Source organism: Condylura cristata, unplaced genomic scaffold (assembly GCF_000260355.1).
Source record: "Condylura cristata isolate star-nosed mole 26May11 unplaced genomic scaffold, ConCri1.0 scaffold00005, whole genome shotgun sequence".
NCBI lineage: Eukaryota > Metazoa > Chordata > Mammalia > Eulipotyphla > Talpidae > Condylura > Condylura cristata.
The window spans coordinates 5331533-5350670 of NW_004567106.1; the positions used below are offsets into that span (position 1 = coordinate 5331533).

Genomic DNA, 19138 nt, shown 5'->3' on the forward strand with positions numbered 1-19138 from the left:
GAATTTTGGATTAACCTTTTTTCTAAAACCTCTCACCCTCCCCACTGTCAACACATGAAATCCCCAGGGAGTATTCTCTTTTGGAATATCATTGCATGTATAATGTGGGATGTCTTCTGAATCAGCAATTAAAATTTACACTTATGCTTAGTCTTTTGAAGTGTGGATATAGATTACATTTGGAAACACAGACTTATAAAGTAGCAAGGAATGTATTCTTTGCAGTGTCTGGAGTTGAAATCTGGCTTCTTATACGTACTAAATGCATGATATCATGCAAATTATTTCCCTCTCTGACAATCAGATTTATATTGGGATGAAGATAGTAATATCATAGATTTAGCAAAAATTTAATAAGAACAAATATTTGCATGCAAAGATATCAAGGTAAGTATTTATCATTTGATCAGGTACAAAAGATTATTTTACAGAAATGGCCTGGGTGAAAAATAGATGACTGGATCAAGAAGATGTGATATATATACACACAATGGAATACTACTCAGCAATCAAAAAAATAAATTCATGCCATTTGCAGCAACATGGATGGAACTGGAAAAGGTCATGCTTAGTGAAATAAACCAAATATTGTAATAAAGTAAAAAAGGACATCAACTAACAATATAAACCAGAGACATTCTACAGGGGAGGAGAAGGGAATAGAATCAAAACTTGGATGGGAGGAGCACATGGGACTGTGGTGATTGCACATGGATAAAGTGGTGGTGGGAAGCCCAAGGGGATTACAGCTGAGATGAAAAAATGCACAAAGTGAAGAACAATGTAATATATTATGTATATTATATGTTATATATGTATGTATATAAATTATTGGCTAAGAAGAAAAACAAAAAGGCCTGGGTGAAGAAATGTTAAGAGCTGTTTATCACAATTTTTCTTCTTAAGACATCTTTTTATTAGAATTTGAATCTTTTGAAATGTTCTATGAAGCTGTAGCAGACTTTGACGACGTGATGCTGCATCTGTTGTTGTTGCTGCTGTGGTCTTTTGTGCTGGGGGTGGCTTAGGGTGAAACATTTCCTTTAGGTTTTGGTGACTCATGGATGTCACTTTAATGTGAGTTATCAGAAATAAATTATTGTGACCCCATCCCTATTAAATTATACTATTATTTAAAAAGGCTAATTACAGCATTTTTCTTAGGGTCACTGCATCTGCAGGCCACCTACATCTTTGCCTACTACACCTACGTCCTCCTCCTTCTCAAGAGCACTGTCTACTTTGTCATCATCATCGTCTTCAGTCTGTGCAGGAGACCAGGATTTTGTAGCAATGGGAAGAGTCCCATAACAGAGGGTGTTGTGAAACAGAAATGCAGTTTTCATCATTTATTATCACTAAAAGATTCTGCTGAGGAGTCTGTAGTGCTGGCTTTCAGGGTTTGGGTTATTTTAGTTCTTGTATTTTCTTTTTCATTATTATTGCTTAATGGCTTTTCAAAACCTGGACAAACAGAATTTGTAACAACAAATTCTGCCATTTTGAGGGGTAGAGACTAGAGATATTTGACTAAAGCCTTGTTTAGATTTAATGTCTCAATAATCTCTACCTACTGTTCTGTTTAACCCATTTACTCTGGCTTCTTAGTAATCAGGATGCAATTTCTAGTCAAACTCTCTTAGAGCCCTTGAATTATATAATTGCCTTGAAGATTTCATCTTTACATCCTGAAACTGCTATGTCTACTTCTTGAATTCTGTATTTTGATTTGCATAATAAATACAACAAATTAAAAAACAAAGACCTATTTTTGTCCTTGTGTATTTCAATGGTTGAAATCTGACTAAAAGTGAAAGTTGAAGAATCAGCATCACAACTGAGTCAGTACATATTTCTAGTTCTTTCCCAGAGCTAGCATTTACATTATTTCTATGGGACATTGACTCTAAGGGAGCCATAGACAAATGAAGGGATAGAAATTACTTCTCTTGAAGCCCAAATTTTCATATTCATTTGTTTTGGCATATTCCCATGGCAACTGAATAAATGGCTTGTTTCACAAGCCCAGTGGTTCTTGACCCTCACCTAATCCGTGGAAGCTGCACAAACGTGGGAGGCACAGCATGGAGGAAGTGAAGCACCAGCACAGTGCTTGCCTGGGTTTGAATTCTGAGCATGCTGTTCACATCTGAATGGTCTTGGGTAAGCAACATGAATCTTTGTGCCATCATTTCTTCACCTGAAAATGAAGTTATAGCTCTATGTCTCCCAGAGTTATGAATTCAGATTAATTAATGGTGCTTAATACATGCAATCTGCAACAAGCACCTGCTATTGGTGACTCTTCTTTATTTTTAATTTTTTTAAGATTTATTTATGCATACAAGAACTGGGATACAGTCCAGAGATGCAGGGGATGAGATGATTCACCAGAGATGGTGTTGGGAACAGAACAGGCAGATGTACTGAAGTACACTGCTGAGGGGAGCAGTAGACAAGACAGGAGAGGTATGCTGCCCCCTGTGAGTTAGCCCCTTGGCTGGGGCTTGTACTGTACTTGAACTTGTACTGCAGTGGCTGTGGATAGCTTCATGGTGGTGAGACTTAACCCCATGCACCACTAGAGAGGCCCTGGTGACACTTCTTTAAGTATAGTAAATTCACTCCCCAAAAAAAGCACTGCCAATCATATGCATCCTGTTGCCCTGTGTAGAGGTCTATGCACACTAGGTCATCCTTTTAACCATCTAGGATCCTTCAGGTGTAGGGACAATTTAGCACATAGCTTAAGAGACTGGAGAGATTATATTATTTGCTCAATTATAGTTTTGAAAGTAATTGTTATATGTAGAACTTAGTGTCTCTGAGCTCAGTGCCTGCATTTTGTAACCCATTATTACTATTTGTTTATTTTAATTTGAAAGACAAAATATTCACTGCTTTTTCACTAGACATCCTCCCAGTTGTCAGTGGGAAGTTCTTAATGACTCTGTGGGCACCTGAATGTCATCTCCTCACATACACGTGCCCTGGAAGGGTCAAGATTGCTCCCCTAGTTATGAGGGTACAGGATGCTCACCTGATTCTGAGGGCTCTGTCCTCCATGTGCATGCACTATTTGGGGGTGGGGGTGTGTAGAAGAAATGACTCAAAGTCTCAGGCATAATATGAGGGTGCACTGCAGATGTACTGACACCCAGCTGGCTCTGAGTTACTCTGAATTACCTGTAGAAGAGCATGGTGTGTCTGTTACAGGGTAGCCCAGAGTGGATTGGGCTGCCTGTCTGTGGGGCCTCACCTGCGCGCACACAATTCAGTTATATTGCAGGTACACACAAAAGGGTCAATAACGGGTTTATTTACAAAAGGGGAAAGGAATAGGAAACAACCCAGGGAAAGAGAGCAGGATACAAAGTAACTGGAATACCTTATGGCTAGGCTGACTGAACACACGGAGTCACGCAGTCTTCCTGAGCGCGAGAGAGCGTACGAGATGCAATCATGTCCTATTTATCCCCCAAATGTCCCAGAATTCCTGCTAGCTCCGCCCTTGGGTCCTCGCAGTTCTCTCCCTGGTACTTCTGGGAGTTGTAGTTTCCAGTCACTGGAGTAGGGAATAGAGTCCAAAAAGCTGGAATAAGGGGTGGAGTCCATAAGACTGCAGAGTTCCTTTAGGACATCCTTCCTCTTAACATGTCCACTTGTATTGGTGAGGTTGGAGTTACGTTAAATGTCTTCTTGAGAAGAAATTTCTGACCCCTGTGAGGCTGACATTTGGCCATGCTCTGCTCTGTCATTTGTTTTTGACCATGTCACATTACCTAAGTTTAAAACCACCTTTAGAAAAAAATGTTTGAATTCAATAACTTCAATTAATGGCATAATTTATATAATGACTGTTTAGTGGCCCGATGAATACAAACACTACAGAGTGCTTCCTAAGCACTGAGCTTTGGTCTAAGTACATTTATTTTCCCAAGAGCCCTATGAGACATGCACCATTTTCTCTGGTAACAGGAAAAGTGAGCAGAGTGGCTGAAGAATATCCCCAATGCTAGACATAAAATAACAACAAGTTGCAATTGGTACCCAAGCAGTATGGCCTTAGTACTTCTGTTCATGGTCTGTTAGTTACAACTAGAATAGAAGCAGTTTAGTTTTAGTCTCAGTTCAAACAGAAATATTCCTTCCTTACTAGGTTAAGAGCTAATGAAGGCAACTAGTTGCTTCTCTATGTGCATGTTTTAGAATAGACAAAAAAAAAAAGAAGTTTAAATATTCCTTAAACACAGGCCCATGTGGCATCTGTTTTTTTTTTTTTTAAAGATTTATTTATTTATGCATACTGAGCTGGGGTACAGGCCAGAGGTGCAGGGGTGCTGAGAGGATTCACCAGAGACAGAGTGGGGAGCAGAACAGGCAGATTGATGAAGTACACTGCTGAGGGGAGCAGTGGGCAGGTCAGGAGAGGTCTGCCACGCCATGTGGATCACCTCTGGGGCGGGGATCGAACTCATGCTGAAGTGATTTTAGCTTCTTAGTGCTGTGCTTTAACCTACTGTGCCACCAGGGAGGGCCCCACACGGCATCTTTTGCTGCTCATTGGCTTCGCTGCCTCTTCCATTCTTTTTTTTTCTCTAAACAAGATTTTCTTTAATCTCTAAATAAAGATTTGCTTTATTTATCTGAGAGTCTGTCTATGAATTCCTTCCTACGCTTCCAGCTTTGTGGAACAAAAACCCATAGGGTGGGTGGAGGCAGGGGAGGTAGTTCAAGGTCTAAATTCCTGGGTTTTCACAGCTAGACCAGGTGAACAGCAGCTGCTGCTGTCACAACAGTGCGCACCGGCTTCCCCTTGACAACAGCCCACGTTTGAAGAACAGTTCCAAGGTTCAGGGCAAGCAGAACCTGGTTTCCATAGTTGGCTCTGTCCCATAGCAGCTGCAGACTCTTTTTCTTGGAGCAATACAGTGTATATATGAAATTTGATTTCTCTGAGATTAATCTGCATGAAAGATCTCATTAACTAATTTAAAAAAAAAACATAAAAATATCCCAATGCACATGCCTATGGCACATTAAAAAACTTTGATGAGTGGCCCTCCCTGGTTGTGCAGCGGGTTAAAGCACAGCACTGAGAATTTAAAGCCGCTTCTGCATGAGTTTGATTCCCGCCTGCCCCGGAGGTGACCACATGGCGTGGCAGAACTCTCCTGACCCAGCCGCTGTTCCCCTCAGCAGTGTACCTTTTTGATCTGCCTGTTCTGCTCCCCACTCTGTCTCTGGTGAAGCCTCTCATTACCCCTGAGCCTCTGGCCTGCACCCCAGTTCTGTATGAACAAATAAATAAATCGTTGAAAAACCCCAAAACTTTGCAACTTCCAAATTTATTTTCTGTATTATAGAAAGTTAAGGCTTAGTATACAAGACCTGAGTCATCAGCACATTAAAGAAAGGCAGACATAGGGGCTAAATAGAGTAGGTATGTCCTCACATGTTTGGATAATGGTCTTACATTGTGGAATTTCAGGGGGAGCAGGTGAGTAGTAAGAGATAAGAGAACCCTACCTATATGTACAATTTCATGCCAGGAGGTTCTTCCTGAATCTCAAATCCTCTTGCCAGACCTTCCAGCTTGCATGGTGCAGGAAACCACAGAGCTTCTCATGTCTGTAGCAGACCATGTAGAACCCGGATAAACTATCAGTCTCCACTTCTTCACCCTCAGACACCAGAACCAGCTCCACCTCCCAGCACTAGCCTGAGACCTCCTGCTCACAGGGACCTCACTATTTCACCTTCTCCTTGGGAGCAGCCAGCCAACAGGATGCCTCTCCTGGAAGCTGTCATCTTCTCTTCCCTCTGGGCCTGTGAGTGTCCCCCTCATTTCCATCTACAGGAGACACTGAGAAAATTCTTTATTCTTGTCTGTTTGTATGTCATTTTCATGCAGTTTTCTTTGTTTGCAGTTGGCATTGGGCAGTTAAAGTTGGAACAACCTGAAATATCAATCTCCAAGATAATATCTAAGACTGCCCACATACCTTGTAAGGTGATCTCTCATAGCTTTCACAATGATTACATACACTGGTACTGACAGAAACCTTACCAGAATATAGAATATCAAGTGCATGCCCAATCTACAGTAAAACCTGTTCAGAAGCAAATAGGTGCAAAAATCAAATTTGAAGCAAGTAAAGACTCTTCCACTTCCTCTTCAATCTTGAGAATTAATTTTGTAGAAAAAGAAGATGAAGCCATGTATTAGTGTGCTTGCTGGACCTTGGGCCACGACATTAGAATCACTAAGATCACCTGTACGAAAAACCACTCCAGGTCTGTGCCCACCCACATCCTTTCCAATATGGTCCTCACACCTGGGCGCCCAGCCTGAGCCTCCCTTCCTGCAGTAATGGAGTTGTGTACTACTTTTATGTTTTACTGTTCAGAGATGACCTGCAAATATAAGTATCTGACTAAAATAGAAATCCATTGAGAGCCAGACAATATTCTGGTCATTGTCCAGCTTCTATAGTCATCACAGTATGTTTACAATGTCACCTTTATTTTTCCACACAAATATGCATAATTAGAGGCTAAAAGATAAAATTACTTTAAAAATACCAAATCCCCTGCTTTTCCAGCTTTGTAAGTTTACTGAGAAGAAAGTCAGTACTTCATACATGTTGGAGAAGAATATGGAATGGAGCTTATACTCTCTTCTTGTTGGGGAGGAGGGTAGGCATTTAATCTACTTAGGGATTGTTAGAACCTTCCAACTTCTATGCTTTTGTACAGTCCTCCTGTGCCCAGGATTTTGACTGGCACATTACCTGATCTCACACCCAGGTAGATTCTACTATTAGTTTCCATTCCTTTTGGATTTTTCTTTGAGATGCCCAGGGCACCCCTTTTTAGAGACTGCTCTTTTGTAAGCACTGTTCGAAAGCCTTTATGTGTGTGTGACTCATCCCATGCTTGTGATCATACTTTGATGTTACTTCTATTCTTATGTACATGTGTATAAGGGAAACAGACATAGAGAGTTTTTACTTGGTAATCACTGAGCAGGGCATAAGACTGGATTCCAGATTGTGTGTGTTTTATAACCTTTGTACATGCTGCCTCTGAAGCAAAAACACAGAATTGGCAGAGTTAAACAAAGTCTTATTTACACATTAATTATTCATCAATAGAGGATTATTCTATGATGAGTCTGAATTTAAATTTTGTCTTCCCATGATAAGTATATATGTGGCTGATTTTACTTTCAAAATATAAAACTATAATTAAAAAAACAAAACTATTATTTTTTATGAAGCATAAAAATAGTGCAAAGAAATTAAGATGTTCTTTGTGATATTTTCTAATAGGACATCTGCCCTTAGTGCCTATGGAAAGCCATGTGCCTATTTGTTTACATACTTTCTACAACTGTTTTTGAGTTCAACTGTGTAAGAGAATAAGGGTAGAAACCTTATTCTCTGCAGCCTATCAGCATTTAGTGTCTTCAGAAACTTTTACTGTCCTCTGCCATGCACCATAAGATAACAGAATGAATCTATCTACAAATAAAATTCAAGATGCCATAGGGGAACATATTAACTATTTTAGTACATGAAAATAAAAAGACACTCACAAGTCAAAAAGCAATGCAAATTAAAACAAATAACAAATGATGGAAATCCAGCAAGGTTGTGGTAGAGTGAAGATGTCAGGTTTATCTCCTCCAGAAAGCACAACAAAACTGATGGAAAGCAAAGCTGTAAGTGTATTAGGGAACAACTGATCATCAGCACACACAATAAGAGGCTTGGCTGTCAGGAAGGGGTAGGAAAAACTCTCTAATCAGCTTTTAGAATTACATAGGGCAGGACAGCTCAAAAAGAACAAAGCAGCTGCGATCCAAAATCTGTGTAACTCATTAAAGTCAGGCCTATGTCAACATCAGGTCTCCCCAGACCCTGCAGTTCAGTTGATAAGTAAGGATGTGCAGGAGAAGGTACCCAGGCTGAAGGGTGTTAGATGATGGTAACAAAGATAAAACATATGAGTCATGACACACTGATTTAGTAGGTGTGATACAGGAAAAGATAACGTTTGATTTTGGGTTATCACTCTCTGTATAGCCATCCTTTAGATAATATGTTTCACTAGTTATTACTAGTTATTAAAAAATAAAATTAACAGATAAACTTAACACATTTTTATTAATCAATACAATTATTTGATATTAACAAACAATATTATTGACAAATACAATGAATATATTCCCATTATGAAACAAATTGAAATGTAAAATAATTTAAATATTTACCTTTTGTAGTTACAATAATCACTACTAAAATCTGATATAGTTCCATCCATTAATTTTGTCAATATCATAATCATCTAAGTGAATTGTGTTCTGTTAAATTAAATAAAATACAAAAAATTCCTTCAATAAAGATTGGACATGGGACAAGATAAAAATATGAATTGTTCAGAATTCACATTATTACTCACTGGAGCTTTTTATGGAATCAGATAAATGTATTAATTGCCATCTTGTGTATAGATCAAACAAATGGTTAATATTTGCAAAATAATTTTAATTCCTAAGACAACTTATTACCTGCTTTTAAAATGGTTGGAATATAATAAGTATTAAATAAAGTATTATAAATTTGAAGGAGAATATTCATTTTCCTATGGAAATATCTGGGGAAAAATTGTTTTAAAACTTGAATATTTAAACTTACCATGAAATAGATAAAAAGTTAAGTATCCACTTTATTTTATATCTTAATTGGATTATTCCTACTGTGTTAAAATTATATCATTGTACCCCAAAATCATACCCAATGTCACAAACTAATGTTATGTCATTAAAAAAAAGATTGTTTCTATAGACCAGTCTCCTCAAGTGAAAGCCCATGATCAAGGTTCACATATAAACTTAAAAATCTAATACCATTCTGTTAGCTCTATATTATAATTTTAGTTTTTACTCTAGGTGAAGACAAGAGATTACATAATTTCTATTTTACCTTATACTATTTTGGTATAATTAAAGAACACTTTAGACAACATAATTTTGGGAATTATAGATAATCATAAGATATGGCAATTCTTAAAAGATCACAGTAACTCATTAGATTTTTTAAAGTGAAAAAATTGCATCAATAAATATCACTTGAAGCATACTGCTTGTTTTTGAAATCAACTTCACAGAACATTTTGCTCAGAATCTTAATACTCACATGTTTCTAACAGCTACATAGGGCAATATTCTCAGTTGTCTCAGTATCTGAATGGCTGCTATGGGATCTCTGTATGAGGATGTCACTGAAAAGACAATTACCCACTTACAAAATAACATATTTTCCCATTTATTCTATCATTTGATATATGTGTAACATAAACATGAGGCATAGCACTATTAACTTAAAGCAATATCTATGAAATTCATAGCTGAATTTATTTCAGATTGATATTTTGTCAAAGCTGTATTTTTTTTAACCAAACAGTAGCAGGAATATCATTTAATATTAGTTTGCACAAATTGAATTAAGGTAACCCATGTTATTTGAGGGATAATTATGTATTATCATGTTCATCCTGTTTGAATTCTGAATATTTTATGGCTGTATCACAGAACTGGAATTTTAAGTCTTCTATCCCTCATGTCACATTTGAGATAAACCTAACTAAACTATCAACCCAAGTCAGAAAAAGAAATAAACTAACATGCACAAAACTCACCACTTGTTTATACTGTTTATTTTCAAATTTATGTACATTCTCTCAGACCATAATGAAAAACAGATGCTCAAAAGCACTAAGGAAAAGCAGAAGTAAAAAGGCCTGTAATCATCTACCAAGAAGCGCAGGGTAAATTTTTGTGTTTAAAGGTAGGAGAACAATGTAGTGGAGTCGATACTTTTTATTATCAGATTAAGTGAAGCACTGCAAGTTTTCAAATACTATGCTTTCCCCACTATATAAGTGAAAGCACACTAATGCAAGAGTCCTTTAGGAGGCAGTAGAAATGTCCACTTCAACATCCATTTAAAAAAAAAAAAAGTTAGCTATTTATGCATAGTAGGGTACAGGCCAGAGGTGCAGGGGCAGTGAACAGATTTCACCAGAGACAGACTGGGTCACAGAACAGGAAGATCTATGAAGTACACTCCTCAAACAAATGCCTAATAATAATGGTGATCTCCAATTACAGTTGCATTTTAATCAGCTTGCTTTTCAGATCTTGTTTCATGTTGGTCTTTTGGCTTTATTTTGGATCTTTGTTTCACTTCATTTCTAGTAGGGATGTTGAGCTTATTTATACTAATTTTTTTTATGTATAATGCAACATTAACTTAATTGGCTTTGATGTACTCAAACAGATCTTATGAGTAAAATAAAACATGAACAAAATCCTAGTCTTGAATCACAGGACAACATGTTCAACAAAATCTGTAGAATTCAGAGAAGCTAAATTAGTTGAAGTTTTTGATGTGGGTTGAGGCACAGTAGTGTTATTCTGTAAAACAATCTGGTGATGAAATAAACCTTGTTGCATGTAGATATCAAAGAATACAACCTTTTTCAAGGTAACGGAGGGAAGGCAAGAACTAATGAAAATTGAGTAACAGCAAAGCATGTAGAAATAACAAGAATGTGATGAGGATTGGAAATCTTAACAACATTTTAAAACAAATCCTATGGTAAAGGACCTCATAGAGAACGTTGTGCAGATATGTGCGTATACTTGTACAAAGTGTTCCACATTTAAGTATGTAACTACTGTGAAAGCGTTTGGCTCAAGGACAAACATGATTATTACAGGTAAGTTTTTCCTTATCTGATGGAGAAAGGATTTTGTAAAACAGCTGGGAATTTGGAGCTAAGCCCACCTGCAGCCCTGGCTCCACCACTTTCCACTTATGTGAGTTTGGTGATTTTTTTTCTGGTCTCAATTTTGTTCTCCATTAAGAATGGAGAACAATATGTATGCAGCAAGGTTTGTATGAAAATCTTGTGTGAATAAAGTCCTTGGCACATCGTCTAACATGTGAGAGTGCCGGGCTGGTAGATGATCCACTGATCAATCAAATGCCAAGTGAGAGTTGTAGCCAGTATGGAGACTGATGTAGCTAACAGGACCTGACAGAGCTGACATTTTCTAGAGAATTTAGCTGTACTTCTAGTAAGAGTTATCTTACTGTCCACTCACACACATAAAAATGAATTGAGACACTTGTTTTTTTTTTCAATGATCCTTTTCTTGGCAGGAAAATTATATTAAAATGTGTTGCTGACGTCATTGTTGTTATTCTGTTGCTTTAAATCTTTTTGTCTAAAAAAATTAGGTACTTGGCCCTCTCTGGTGGTGCAGATGGTTAAGACACAGCACTAAAAAGTTTAAGCCACTTCCGCATGAGTTTGATTCCCGCCTAACCCGAAGGTGACCACATGGCGTGGCAGACCTCTCCTGACCCGCCCACTGCTCCCCTCAGCAGTGTTCTTCGATGATCTGCCTGTTTTGCTCCCCACTCTGTTTCTGGTGAAGCCTCTCGCTGCCCCTCAGTCTCTGGCCTGTACCCTAATCTGTATGCACAAACAAATAAATCTTAAAAAAAAATTAGTTATTCAGTGTACAATCCATTTTATTTTTTAAAAATTTTTATGAAGATTTATTTATGCATACAAGAACTGGGGTACAGGCCAGAGGTGCAGGGACAGTGAGAAAAGTCACCAGAGACAGTGGGGAGAGGAACAGGCAGATTGACGAAGTACACTCTGAGGGGTCAGGAGTGGTCTGCTGCGTCTTGAGGGTCAGCTTATTGGCTGGGGATCAAACTTGTGCTGCAGTGACTGCTGATTTCTTTAGAGTGCTGAAACTTAACTCTTCACCAACAGGGAGGCCCTGCATTGCTTTAAATCTTAATCCTCTAACTTAATCAATGTCATCTTTTACACCATTTCTTGACCTTAAAATTTAAAGTCAATGAGTTTGGGCCTCATGCTTCCATTCATCAGAAACAAAAGTTTATATTCAAACAGAAAGTGTTCTAGTAAACATAATTAAATGAAAATTAAAAAGAAATAGTATGAATTTGAAGTTCATTTTAAAATTTGATATAACATATATACCTATATGATAAATGTAACAAGAAAAATCTACAATAAAAGTCAACACCAACATGTAGGCTTAAAATATCACACTTTCAGTCCCTCCCTGGTGGTACAGCAGGTTAAATTAGCACAGCAGTAAGTAGCTAAAGGCACTTCAGCATTGGCTCAACCCCCACATGGCATGGCAAACCTCTCCGGACGCACCCACTGCTCCCCTCAGCAGTGTACTTTGGGTGACAGTCCACCTGTTCTGTTCCCCCCTCTGTCTCTGGTGAATCCTCTAACCACCCCTGATCCTCTGGCCTGTACCCCAGTCCTGTATGCATAAATAAATCAATCTTTAAAAAAAATCACACCTTCAATTGCAGATGTAGTTGCCATTTGGAAATATATAAAATTCACACTACTGAATCTTAGTGAAATATTAACAATTTCACTACTTAACTCAGCTTGTTATTTATCATGCAAATTAATGCATATAAATGAATGGGACTGATTTATATTTTACGTGATTTCTTTTGTAGATACCATGAAAATTATGTTGACCATAAAAAGCACTAACATTGATAAAATTTAAAAAATATACTTAAAAACTCTGCAACATGAAGATTTAAATATAGGCATTAACTACATAGTAACCAATTACCTGCTTAATTATTTTATGAGGAAAGAAATCGAATTTCAGGACTCATTTTATACTGAAATTTAATTTGAGATTAAAAACTCAACACTGTGTTCTTACTGATTTAGTTTGAATATCACAAGTTTGGCTATAGACATGGAATACTCAAGAATTTTTCTCATTTTTAAATGAAAAATCCAGTTCTTCATAATAATTCTTCCACTGAATTATTGAAGTAACTCCAAACTAATCTAAAATGAATATAATATAACCCATGTAATATATGGGTTTCTATTGGAATTCAAGTTACAAAGAGTTCTAATAGTTATAATTTCAATCTTTTAATTAACAAATATATTATCAAGTAACATTATAATATTTTTGAGTAGATTATGTAATTTTGTAATTTATTTTGACATTACATTTGCAAACTATACTGGAGCCATGACTTTAAACATTAGACCAATTATATAGACATTCATCATGTGGAAAAGAAAACAAGAAATCATGGAGCTCTGAGCTAGCTCAGCAGCCATTCACAGAAAGTGGATACCAGCTGTCTGGAAAAAATATAGAATCGAAAAGCAATGTTGTGATTAATTTTAAATAATTATGTATGCATACAGAACTGGGATACAAGCCAGAGATGCGGAGGGTGAAAGGATTCACCAGAGACAGAGTGGGGAGCAGAGCAGGCAGATCGACAAAGTACACTGCTGAGGGGAGCAGCGGGCGGGTCAGGAGAGGTCTGCCGCACATGTGATCTCCTCGGGGGCAGGCGGGGATCAAACTCATGCGGAAGTGGCTTAAGCTTTTTAGTGCTGTGCTTCAACCCGCTGCACCACCAGGGAGGTGGAATTTAATTTTAAAATTAAATTCCACATAAGATTTCTTTCTGGTGAAGCGTTTCTAAATTGAAAGAAAAATTGGATACATTACTGGATAAGATTAATGTAAAAATCGTGCTGAAAATAATATATTTTTTCATAGAAGTTTTGGGAATATTGCTATGTTACTTCTAAATTCTATATGTAATAAATTATTTATTGATCCAGATTTATTATTACTCTACTGAAAAACCTAGAGTGGTTCACTTATGAAATCATATTACAAAAAAAAAAAGAAAGAAAGAAAGAAAGAGAACTATTCTGATTCAGACTGGGCATGGAAATCTGCATTTGAAGCTGGAAGTTCAATTTGATAATTTCATAAGTATTCTTGGAGGAGATTTCCATTAAAATAATTGATTTCTTTTTTTAAGGTCAGTTTTCCACCTGATCTTTATAGGGCAAGTGAGGTAAATGTGTTATGTTTAGAATAGTTAGGTAATAAGTGATGTCCCTGCCCTCCCTGATGGTGCAACGGTTTAGGACCAAGCACTGCAAGCTAGAGGCAACCGCTTCAGTGTTAGTTCTGTTACAGAGGACCCCACTGTAACCTGGCTGCCTGTCGGTAGAGCCTCACCCATGCTCTTAAAATTCAGTTGTACAGCATGCGCACACAAAAGGGTCAAAATGGGTTTATTTACAAAAGGGGAAAAGAAAAGGAAACAACAACTGAAATATCTACCAGCTGGCTGATTTGGAGCTCTGGCAATAAACTGAAAGCCCCGAGTCACATGGTCCAAAGAGCTGTTTCCTGAGAGAGAGAGGGAGAGATGCAATGGCGCCCTATTTATCCCCCAATGTCCCAGAATGCCTGCTTAGCTCCGCCCTTGGGTCCTCACAGTTCTCTCTCTGGTACTGCTGGGAGTTGTAGTTTCCAATCATTGGAGTAGCGGGTAGAGTCCAGAAAGCTGGAGTAAGAGGTGGAGTCCACAAGACTCTGCAGAGTTCCTTTAGGATATCCTTCCCCTTAACAATTCAATCCCTGCCACGGAGGTGACCCACATGCTGTGGCAGACCTCCCCTCAGCAGTGTACTTCGTAGATCTGCCTGATCTGCTCCCCACTCTGATTCTGGTGAATCCTCTCACCGCGCCTGCACCTCTGGCTTGTATCTCAATTATGTATGCATAAATAAATAAGTCTTTAAAAAAAAGTGATGTCACACAGAGTTGTAAAACATAGTAATCTGTTGTTAACAAAGCTCACAGGCTAAGAAAGGAAATAACTTTAAAAGCAATTAAGATTCTATCTATGAAGTTCTTACCAAAATTGTCTGTTCTCTAACAGCTCCACTACTACCCACCTTCAAAACATGTTCTATTATGATAGAAAAAACAAAATAAAATAAAAGTGATCTTGAATGTTGGGCGCCTCTTATTGGGCAATTATAAGTCACAAGTTTTATTGGCATGTGTCATATTGGAGAGGGAACAAAGGTCAGGTTCTAATTCAGGCTCTGCCTTTTAATAGCTGTGACTTTGGGCACATAACCTCTAGAACCCTTTTTCCTTTAATCGTTAAGTACAGCAATAAGTAACTCACAAACTGTTGTGGATAAAGCATCACTTAAAGCAAACATTAATTCTATGACTTTCTTTCCTCTTACTCCATGCTAGATTTTTCCTAACAACTTATTTTTCCAAATTCTTTTTAATGCTTTTCCATTTTCCCCACAGACAGAAGCCTTGAAGAAGATTTATCACCCAAGTCCACAGTTTTTCTTCCTTCAATTGCTGAAATAAACCTCCATAAGGCTGGAACTTATCTTTGCCTTTTGGAGAATTTCCCCCCTGATGTTACTAAGATAGATTGGAAAGAAAAGAATGGTGATGAAATTCTGAGGTTGCAGGAGGGAAATACCACCAAGACCAGAGAAAAGTACATGTTCAGCTGGCTGACCGTGCCTGAAACCTCAATGGACAAAGACCATGTTTGTGTCGTCAAACACAAGTCTAACAAAGGCGGGGTTGATCAAGAGATTATTTTTCCTTCAATAAAGAATGGTATGTTTATATCATCTGTGAATCCTTTTATCCCAAAGGGATTATATTGCCTTGTCTGTCAAATATTATGGAAAACAACAATTATACATCTTTCTAAGAATTTATATTTAATTGTAGCATAAATGTCCTGCTATATACCCACAGAATCAAAACAGTGTAGACTTTGAATATAAAAAGGAAACAAGAAAAATTTACTTAACTTTCCTCTCCTATAACTAAATAGGACCTAATTTTCTACTTCTAAGAACAGAAGTGCAATAGTGTAAAACATAGTCTTTAGATTTTTGTAATGATGAGAGAAGAATAAGAAGCATCACAGTTTGTGATGGTAGTTACCAAAGAGGAGAAAAATTCTGTGTTAATTTGAAGCTTAATTGTGAAACAAACCTCTCCCCTAGGCTTTTCTGGCTACAATTCTGTTAATATTGTAATGCCATTTCTGGAGGATTTTTTATTGTTTCAGTTCTTGCTAAAAAATAAAAGTAGAGGGCCCTCCCTGGTGACACAGTGGGTTAAAGCACAGCACTAAGAAGGGAAAGCCACTTCAGCATGAGTTCGATCCCCACCTGCCCTGGAGGTGATCCACATGGCGCGGCAGATCTCTCACCAGCCCACTGCTCCCCTCAGCAGTGTACTTCGTTGATCTGCCTGTTCTGTGCCCCTCTTTGTTTTGGGTGAAGCCTCTCACCAACCACGCACCTCTGGCCTGTACCCCAGTTCTATATGCATAAATAAATATTAAAAAAAAAATAAAAATAGAACATATATGAGGCACACATCTTTGAAGCGATTTTGAAGATAAAACTAATCTTATCCAAATTTTCAACAATGTTGAGAAAGAGTAATCAGAACACACATATTTTATTATGAAAAAAACTGCTACTTAATTCTTTTAACTCAACAGACCATAATAAGAATAGTTATTATCTTTTATGGAGTGAAGTGAGGAGATGAGAATTTGAAGATACATTAAAATCAGTTTTTGAGGACACTTAATATCTAAACACAATTTAACTAACATTTTCTTTCTTGGAACTAACCAAAACCTAAACCTCAAACGCCTTTTAGAACACATCTAAAGGCTTTATTGTTGAGTGCATAAAATGGCATAACAGAACCATGACCTTATGGACAGAACACATCTGGAAGGAAGAGGAAAAACTGAAACAACAGTTGTGACTGTTTCTTCATCCCACATTCATTTAAAATTTTTTAAATGTTTATGTCTATTTGCTATTTTGCATTTTTACAGGAATGTAAATGCAACTCTCATCTCAAGTTTTCTGTGATCAAAGAACTGTGATTGTGACCTGAGATAATATCCTACCCCTGGAAGAAAATGAAATAAATTCTCAGTTCTTATAGTCTAAAAGCCATTTGCTAATAATCAGTATCTCTACAAAAAAAGCTCTTTTCATTGCCCATAATATTATAATTATGTTTTTTTCTCCATAGATTATGTTCTTTTTTTTTTTAAGATTTATTTATTTATTCATATACAGCTGGGGTACAGGCCAGAGATGCGGAGGGTGAGAGGATTCACCAGGGACAGAGTGGGGAGCAGACGAAGTACACTGCTGAGGGGAGCAGCGGCGGGTCAGGAGAGGTCTGCCTCGCCATGTGGTCACCTCCGGGGCAGGCGGGAATCGAACTCATGCGGAAGTGGCTTTAATTTTTCAGTGCTGTGCTTTAACCCACTGAGCCACCAGGGAGGGCCGTATATAATAGTTTTTAAAAAATACTTTGTCATGTCTGCCAAACCCAGAGCTTTAGAAAATCATGTGGCTGAGTAGGCATTACAACTACTTGGGAAACGACGACTGCTTCACTTTGCATAGCTGAGACTATTTCTAAACCACATTTCTTTCAGCATGTTAGATTTGGGCCGTAGATTCTAGGAATAATATGAATCACTTTCATGTGGACCCTTCAAGTCATCAGGAGGTAGTGTGTGCTGAAGACTGTAAAACAGCCCCCTCTCTTTTCTTTCTAGTCAAGGAATCTTTTTCGAACACCTCCTTTGAGACAACCACTGTGGTAGGAGGTCTGACCCCAAGGGGAAGGGAAGATGGTCTTGAGTTCATCACCCCCGTTGTGATGAAGGATGAAAGCAGTGAGTTTTTTTGCATATGCCTTGATTTTCTGTAATGAGTCAGCACATATTTTACTTGATCAACTTAACTTTTGAAGTTGTGTAAAAAAGTAAAAATCTATCATCTATCTATCTATCTATCTATCTATCTAGGTATGTATCTGTCATGTTCATCACAGACATGCACTGTCAGATAGTGGATATGAACACTTAATACATTCTCTTATTCCTTCTAGATACTAATAATTACCCTAAAGATATTTAATATATTTAGTCTGAAAGATGAAAGTAGTAAGTTTTTGTACATTTTTGTTTTTGTGCTGTTATAGTCTTTTTTTTTTTCCCGAGCACTTAGGTTTTGAGCTTCCCTGTTGTTAGAAAAATCTATGTATTCATATAATAGACTGAGTGATTTGCATTAGCACAGTAAATGCTAGTTGGGTATGAGATGACTGATATTAAAGTGCACAAACATATCAGACATATACTTTGAATTGTTTTATTCACTTGTGTTGCTCTTGTTTATAATGTCTGGGAAAAACAAGCTATCAGCTTGTTTTTAGATTTTTATTAGTCTTTTGTCCTTGCCAGTAGCTAGTGGCGTGAACTGACACTGAGAGCTTCATATACATGCCATTGGCCATATTTTGAAATCTTTTTCTTGTTGAATTTTCATAATTCAATGTGCTATGATATTCTCACCCCCACCCCCAACCCCAGCCTATTTCATAAGGAGGACAATAAATAAAAATTAACAACATGCCTTATTCCCTGTCACACTGCTAGATCTGGGGTTTTCACTTAAATTTAATGCCCACGCTTTGGATTATTCATTACACGAATATGGGGGAACAACTTACATTTTCTGAGCAATACTTTCCTCATCTGCCAACTGAGAATAATTATACCAAACTGTGTTATTGAATAGGTAGTTTCATTTGTATGAAGGTCTAACATAGGGTCTCTCATATGGTTGGTGCAAAATCAGTACCCGATTCTAGTTCCTTCTTCTTATATGTATACAAAGAAAGTGACTAAAACCATTTGGCTCCACCCCTTGGCCTTCCATCCTTTTCCAAAATTCAGGGGACTCTGGACCTTGTGGTGATATTGGCTGTAGACAACTTTCAGTTTTGGTGATACGGGGATGTGATTTTAATATAGGGTATCAGAAATAAATAATGTCACCCTACTTATTAATGTGCTGTATTGTTTCAAAAGAAACTAATCACCTATCTTTTCTTAGGGTTGCTGCAGCTGCAGTTCACTCACACCTCTGCTTATTACACTTACATCCTCCTCCTTCTCAAGAGCATGATCTACTTTGCCATCATCACTGTCATTGTGTTCAGGAGAACAGAAGCCTGTGGTCATGGGAAAAGTCCTAACAGAAGGTGGCACAAAGCTGTCAAGTAGTACTCATCATTACTCTATCTAAAAGATTCTGCTGGGTATCT

General features: G+C 37.6%; 1 protein-coding gene across 1 annotated transcript in view; it reads left to right on the top strand.

Annotated features, from left to right (window-relative positions):
- The window catches only part of LOC101634449, a 41756-nt gene extending 22659 nt beyond the window's left edge, over nt 1-19097 (top strand). The window contains 8 exon segments of the mRNA XM_012720748.1: nt 1165-1400; nt 5690-5831; nt 5931-6008; nt 6108-6255; nt 10751-10788; nt 15263-15589; nt 17583-17702; nt 18928-19097. Of these exon segments, the coding sequence (XP_012576202.1) occupies nt 1165-1400; nt 5690-5831; nt 5931-6008; nt 6108-6255; nt 10751-10788; nt 15263-15589; nt 17583-17702; nt 18928-19097 (1259 nt within the window).
- Nucleotides 19098-19138: the final 41 nt, after the last annotated feature.